General features: G+C 55.6%; 1 protein-coding gene across 28 annotated transcripts in view; it reads right to left on the bottom strand.

Annotated features, from left to right (window-relative positions):
* Positions 1–1,095: 1,095 nt before the first annotated feature.
* The window catches only part of CACNA1G (calcium voltage-gated channel subunit alpha1 G), a 62,262-nt gene continuing 55,965 nt past the window's right edge, over positions 1,096–7,392 (bottom strand). For 21 of the 28 annotated variants that reach the window (XM_081583262.1, XM_081583249.1, XM_081583246.1 and 18 more), the window contains 3 exons: positions 3,829–4,006; positions 3,328–3,497; positions 1,096–2,158 (listed from right to left, as the gene is read on the bottom strand). In XM_081583262.1, coding sequence (XP_081439388.1) covers positions 1,418–2,158; positions 3,328–3,497; positions 3,829–4,006 — 1,089 coding nt within the window. In that variant the 3' untranslated portion in view covers positions 1,096–1,417. Of the gene's footprint in view, positions 2,159–3,327; positions 3,498–3,828; positions 4,007–5,867; positions 6,003–7,392 lie in introns of all 28 variants that reach the window. The other 7 variants (XM_081583242.1, XM_081583241.1, XM_081583245.1 and 4 more) reach the window with 2 other exon arrangements.

Genomic DNA, 7,392 nt, shown 5'->3' with positions numbered 1-7,392 from the left:
GAGAGGTCCCAGCCCTGGCCCCTTCATCTTAGGAGGGAGTAGCTCACTGTTTATATAGCTTAATCCCATTGCCAGCCCTGATGGGGCAGTGCCTGCAGTGCCAGGGCTCTCTTGGTGCCCCCCCAACCCCCCCCCCCCCCCCGAGGGCAACAGGCCGAAGCCCAGGCCACTCAGGTCACCCTGGCTGAAGCCTGAGGAAGGAAAACGCAGAAGCACTTGCCTCCTCCCTGCAAGCACCCCTCAAATCCCCATTACAGCAGCTGAGACACCTCCCCCAGCCTCAGTCAGCCTCATTAAACAAAAACAGCTTCATTATGCCAATTTCCAGCTTTCAATGTGGGGCTGATAGCTGTCAGCAGAAATAAGAGTTAATCTGGAATCACTCCCATTCACAGAGCTGCTTGGCTAAAAAGAAGCGATAAAGCTTTGATAGAAGCAGGAGTATACCCTGCTTATCCAGCCTGCCACCAACAGAGGGGCTTCTCTCTTCCCTCACCCCTGGGTGGCCAGGCTGTATCCTCTCTCTCTGGGTATTGTGCGCGCGCACGCGCGCACACACACACACACACACACACACACGCACACACACACACAGCTCTGACCCCTTCCCTCCCCACCACCCACTCCCCATCTCCAGGAATCTCTGTCCAATGCCATCTGGAAATACCTAACTCTGTCTCTTTGGCTTTTACTCTGGACCGTGATTAACTTTTTATTTTGGAAAATTACTTTATTATAGATATAGATATGTATGTATGTGTATATAAAAAGGTTCCATTTCATTTGTAAAATCTCATTTTTTTTCTTTTTTTTTCCCTACAGAAAATGATGACAAGATTAAAGGAAAAAAAATAAGTTACATTACAGTTTCCAAAATGGTCCTTGCTCTCCACTGAAGATGGGCCCCCGTCAAGGCTGTAATGCACTCTCGCTCCCAGCTTGTGCTTTGCAAGAAGAGGGAAAATAACTAGACTAGTTATTTTAGGTTAAAATAGCCAAGAGACAGACGCCTTCGCCTCAAAAATATTCTGAGACACATAAAAGCAGAAGGAAACAAATCTCTTCAGTCACAAAATGTCGTACATCCCGCAAATACTAGATTCAATTAATTTAATAAAATAGAATATACATAGAGATTCTGCACAAACGTATTGCTTTCTCCCAACAGCTCCTGGTGTCGGGAACCTCAGCTCTGCTGGGCCTCTCTCTCCGCTTGGAGCCAAGGTGGCCAGGGCTGTCCAGTCTGGGGCTGCTGCTGTTAACTCTGGAAATTCTGCTTGCCGGTGCCCAGCGCCACTGAGGCAAAGAGGAGCACCTCCTTGGTGCCCATGTGGAATCTTTCAGGAATACAGCCCAGGAGGAGGAGCTAGGATTTGGCACCCAGTGGAGAGAGGTGAGTGGGAGAGTGGGGCAGGACTCAGGGGTCCAGGTCTGCTGGGTCAGAGGATAAACCAGAGAGACTCAGCACGTCTTTCTTTGGGGAGGGCAAGGCAGCCATGCTGTCGGGATGGCCGGAGGCCAAGGGATCCTTGGAGTCGCTGGACGGAGCCCTCCGGCGGAGGCAGACACCAGGGCTGGGTGGGGGCCGAGAGCCCTGGCTCTGGCTCTCTGGGGGGTCTATGGAGATACTGGGTGGGCTGAGTTTCTTCTTGGGCCGGCTCCCAGCTCCCCCTAGAGTCTGACCTCCAAGGCTAGAGGGATCGGGGACCAGGTGGGGTTGGGAGCCGCTGTCCAGGCAGCTGACTGCGATGGAGTGCCTCCTCTGTTCATCCAGCCAGGACGCAGGCCGGCGCGGGCAGCTCTGGGCCTCCACACTGTAGCACTTCTTCAGGTCCCGTGGGGACGGGGTTTCCTCCTGGCTGTCCATGGGCAGGAGGTCTCCTGAAATCCAGCTCAACTCCGTGTCCAGCTCTAAGCTGCTTCTGGTCTCTGGTGGGCCCTTGCCCCACTTGGGTTCTGGGCCTGGGCAGGGGGCTGACGGGGGCATGTGCTTCAAGATCTTGCTTTGGCTGTGGGAATGCTGCTGAGCCTGGGTGCTGGAGCGGCCCCAAAAGGAGGAGGCCCTGGCCAGTGGCGGGGAAGGCCCACTCACCTCTGACAGCAGGTCCTCCCTGCTGCCCAGGCCTTGAATGTCCAGGGAATCCGTCCTTATTGCTGCCTGTATGGGGTAGGGGTAGGACTCAGCTTGCAGGCTTCCTCTCCCCCATGAACTGTCCCACCTGGCAGGTCAGACAACCCCTCCTTCCCCTCTATGGAGTTGCAGGACCACCCTAAGCAAGGGTTCTCAGTGTCTGCTCTTACTGGGAGATAGGGGTCATGCACTATTCACGCTCTGTTGTCCATTGTGTCCCCACCCCCAGGCCTACAAGAATTGCTCCATACAGCTCCCAACCCATGCGATCCCAGAAAGCACTGGGCCAGCTCTGCTCCCCAGCTGTCTCCTTCACACCTCCCAGCCTCTGCACAGGCTATTTCTTTGGCCTTACACACCCTTCCCAAATGGCAAGCATCCTTTGACTTTATGGGCTCAAGTACTCTGTGATGTAATACCCGACCATCTTTACCCCAAAGTGAAACTGACTCCTTCCTCTTCTGCTCTCTGCTGCACCACACACGTGAGCACCCTGTTGCTGCAGTGACCTGATGGGGTATTTGTCTCTGCTATTATACCATGGGCTCCAGAGGGCAGGGGCTGTCTCGTTTGTCCCTGTCCCCAGTGTCCAGACACGGAGGCTGCTCAGTGAATATTTGCAAAGCGGATGAGAACTGTGTCTGCTCCCAAAGGTGATGGCTTGAAGCAGATTCTCATGTAGCTATCCTCACACATGGGACACACACAGCATGAGCTGTGGCCTTGTCACGGGGTGGGGGGGGCAGACAAGCCTCACCTGGTTACACGAGTCTCTGTTCTGTGCTCCTCGAGTGTGGGATCTGGAAGGTGGGCCCTGGGAGTCACCAAAAGTGGAGACACCCAAAACATGCCTTGTGCGCCTTAGCTAGGTCTACAAGTATAGAGAATTGTGGGGCAGCTCTGCCCATCAAGGGGAATCCAGAGACCCAGGTTTTATCTCCAACCTGACATGTGTCCCTGGACAACCATGACCCCCTCTGGTCTCTGGCCTCTTCTGTGTCCCCAAGGGGACACAGACCACTTTGCTTTGCCTAGAATTGTGTCCCCAGCATCTAGAATTCAGTCTGGCACATCATTGGCACACAATAAATATTTTCTGGGAAAATGGAAGTGGCAAGCCTCGTCATCACCAACAGCCTAGGATTCCCAGCAGAGAGGCCAGCACCAGCCCATGCCCACCCTCTATACAAGCTCACCTGGCGCCTGAGTGGCCTCTGAGCCAAAGGGGAGCGGCCTGGAGGGGGCAATTTGGGGATGGTGCCCCAGGTGGGAGCACCATGGGGCTGGAGCAGATGGGGTGCATCTTTGGGAAGCTGCGGGATGTAGCTGGTGTCTGCTGGCTGGGAGTGGACGGACAAGATAGAGCCTGTGAGGGGAGGTGGGGGGGAGAGAGAAGACCTGGACAGTCAATGCGCTGGCCCCCACCTGAGTCCCTCCCATCCACTGTCCACTCTCCCCCAACTGGGGCCTCTGCTTTTACCACCCCATCCCCACCACCCTGGATTGAAAGCCACTCCCCTCAGGCTGGGAGCTCCCTCAGGCAGGAGCAGCTGACCCCTTCAGGCTGGGGGCTCCTCAGAGGTAGGAGAGGCCTCTTTGACTGCCTCAGTACCCCTACTTCCAGAGGGCAGGACTGAGCTTAGGCAAGGACAGATCTCCCAGTGTGAGCCAAGCGGGCCTGCCCCTAGCCTTGGTACCTGACTGAGCTCTGGGGAGCCCCCAGCCCCTGTGTCCCAGGGACCCCTCGGCAGTGCTCCCATCCCGGCACATGTAGCTGTCATTGGGCAGAGAGTGCGTTCGGCTGACCCCAGACTTCCGCACAGTCAGCAGATCTGGTCCCAGCATGACGGGCACTTCCTCAGGGCGGGACTCCATCTGCAAAAGGAACAGGGCGAGGGGGGTGGGGTGGGAAGTGGGAGGAAGAGGGGCATCAGATTGGGTAACTGAGGCAGAGCTTGGCGTTGGAAATCAGAAGCCCACCACCCCACCCAGACCCTGGCCCCCATCCCCTCCCTGGAGAAGGTGGTGATGGGATGAATGTGGTTGGGGAGAAGGACCAGACACATGGATGAGCCTTCCAAACACGGAGAGGAAGTGGGTAGGAGGATGCCCTGCCCCCAGAAAACTATTCATACTACATCTTGGAGCTTCCCACTGGGGATGGTGGAGAGGTGAGGAGGTGTTGAAGGGAGGGAGAGCAGCCCCCAGCCCCCAGCCCTGCAGGCAGCCCAAGAGCTCTTACTCAAGGCCTCACTGAGAGGCTCTGAAGCTGCACAGTGAAGAGTTAAAAGCTAATAGTGCCACCCGCCCCCAGCATCCCACCTGGAGATTGCCTGGAGGATCCCGTGGACAGAGGAGCCTGGCAGGCTACAGTCCATAGGGTCACAAAGAGTCAGACGCGACTGAAGCGACTTAACACGCACATATTCCCTATCTCAATTACTGCGCTGGGGCTGTAGGGGGATTGATGAGTGGGGGAGGACCTTCCCATTGAGTAGAAGAGGAGGCAGCCAGACACTCCCTGCAGAGCAGAGGCTGTTTCATCATCCAGTTCTTAACGCAGCAGCAGCACCCAGCACTAGACAAGGGCTGGGTTAATGTGAGCTGAATGACGGATGAACACTAAGGGGATGGGTCACAGCTGGTTTACCCACCTCCCCACCTCTCTTTAATTAAACAATGACTCTGGCAGATGGTGGGTGGTGAGCAAGGCCTGGATACCAAGGTCTCAGGTCCTCCCTTAGTGGACAGACTAGAGATGAGAGTGGATTTTTTAAATCATATTTCAAAGAAAGGCAGTCATCAGCTTTTGACCCCAGATGGAGGGAAACAAGATTTGTTCCCAAGAGATTTCTCCATCTCTAGTTCTCATTCCTAGTTCTCCTGTCCATTCTTAGTTCTCAGAGAGGCCGTAGATTCCTGTCCCCTTGCAGACTCAGCCAGGTAAGTAGTCCCAGCAGGCCTGAGAATGACTGTCAGAAAATAGTCTGGATCCTCTGCTTCCTCTCTCAGCCCCAGGTTCCACTTCTGCCAACCACTCCAAGACCCCCAGGGACCCCGAATCTATGGCCAACAGAGCCCTGCTGTGAGAAATGGGCCCCTGTCCCTCCTTAAGCCCCAAGAGGAGGGGAAGGCAGGGAGGAGGGGGCTGCTCACTGTTAGATGTGGATGGGAGAGCTGGGTAAAAGTGGAGAAGCTGTCAGAACACAAAGAAGCCCCTCTGGACGTGGGGACCCCTAGGACAGGGACGGGGGAGACAGGAACGGCCCCCCGCCCAGGTGGAGAAGGGCATGGTGGTAGCAGCAGAGATGTAGCTCTCACCCACTGCGTGGTGGTGAATGGCTCATGTTGGGGGGAGGTGGGAAGGGGAGGTGGGACAGAGGGGTGCAGGGAGGGGGAGGGCTGGCCTGCACGGGGCTCCAAATACAAAAACCAACTCTGTGGCCAGACAGGCATGTTGGTCAGCTGCCTGATGACACCTCTGTTTTGAGCTCTGTCACTCTTGGGCATCTGGATTAACCCTTTCACAACCACTGCCCCTGGGCCCTCTGGGCAAGGCCCCAATTGAATCTTATTTAATTTCTTTGTCCACAGTGGGGGACCTCAGTAAAGCCTGGTGCACTAAGTGCTGCCTCTGGGTAGGGCTGGCGGCAGAGTGAGGGGGGAGGGATCTGGAGCCCCACAGTCAGCCCGCCCCTGGGGGGCTGGGGAGCAGTAGGGGGCTGTGTGTATGTACATTGCTCTCCAGGGCACTAAGTAAGAGTGTGTGAGTGTCATCAGGCAAACAGTCATCCGTCAGAGCTAGAGAGCAGGACAGTTCAGACACAATCTCTGACGTCAAAGACAGAGCCTCCATCTCAGCTAGAGGGATCTAGACAGGGAGAGAGATGATCAGGCATAAGAAACCAGGACAGTGCGTCTCTCACATGTGCACACACACACATGCACACACACACACACACAGAGCCCCTCTTTTCCCATTGTTCACCGAGCATAAGGAGAAAGGCCCTCCTTTCTCTCTTCCCACCCCTTTCCCAAGTAAACTGAGAGCACCTCCCCTCCCCCCACTTCAGACCCCTGCTCTGATCAGAGAGGCTGCACAGGCACCAAAGAGCTGGAGCAAACACTGACCAAGCAAGGAGACACAGAAACAGGTTCTAAAGATGCTGCAGGAATCTTGACAGCCCCTCCCACATTACCACCATCCAGGGAGGGAGCAGGGAGCTGGGAGGGCTTCTGACTCTTATAAAGAAGATACCAGAAAAAAAAAAAAAAAATGAAGAAAGGCCCGCAAAGCGCCTCTCTGCTCCCAGCAAGACAGCAGCGTAGGGGATGCTGGGGACAAAGCTGCCAGCCTGACAACCGCTTTCTGCCTATTCTCTCTGCTTCCAAAAGCCTGGCAGGACTTGGCCTGCCCCCAAATTCTGGCATCTCCCCTCCTGGGCCCTCCTCCGCCTGCCCTCTCCAGCCTGGGTTCTGGGAGGGCTCTCCTCTCACTGGCCTGAATTGGGCACACTCAGTTGGGCTACTACACCATCTGGCTGGCTCACCTGGGATCTGCCGCTGGGCTTCAGTGCCTGCAGAACCCAGGGGGAGAGTGGGGCCATGCCTCCCAGGTGAGCTAACTGCCTGGTCACCTTTTCAACATCTTCTTCTCCCCCAGCACCTTTCCCCATGACCTTACTTCAGGATGAGAGGCCTCAGGAAGGGGCTTGATCTCCCAAGGATCATTCTGGGTCATTGCCAGGTTCAGGACCCTACAGTCTATCTGAGACTGAATCCAGCATGAGGTCAGGAACCCTAGAGCAAGGACCCTTCCTATTTAAGGATCACTGTCCATTTCTTTGATCAGGCTAACAGGTGTCCTGGGTACTGGGAACCTGCTTGCTTACCCCATCATCCATCATGGCCCATGGAACACTAGGCTTTCTATCTCCAGCTGAAACCTGTCTCCTTGCTTCCACTCTGGGTCTACCGGGGGCTTTCCTGCAGTCCCTGACTTAGGAGGAGGGTTTTGGGGTGCACCTCCAAGAGGAGGGAGTCAAAGGTGGCAAGACAGGTCTCAAGAGGAGAAGGAAGAGGACCTCAGGAAGCAGAAGACCGCACTGAGATGGGATTGGAGGAGAAAAGCATGTGCTGCTGTGGGAAGATGCAAGGCTTGGGGAGGAAGCCAAGTCCTATTTCAAACAAGGTCCTTGAACCCACTCCCAGCTGGAGCCTTCCACCCCCTCTCAGGGCCAGGTTAGAAGCCACTGGCTACA

The sequence above is a fragment of the Giraffa tippelskirchi genome, chromosome 3 (assembly GCF_054371585.1).
Source record: "Giraffa tippelskirchi isolate mGirTip1 chromosome 3, T2T-mGirTip1v1.2.pri, whole genome shotgun sequence".
NCBI classification, from domain to species: domain Eukaryota; kingdom Metazoa; phylum Chordata; class Mammalia; order Artiodactyla; family Giraffidae; genus Giraffa; species Giraffa tippelskirchi.
Note: the sequence above shows the minus strand (reverse complement) of the source record. Positions and strands in the feature narration are given on the sequence as shown.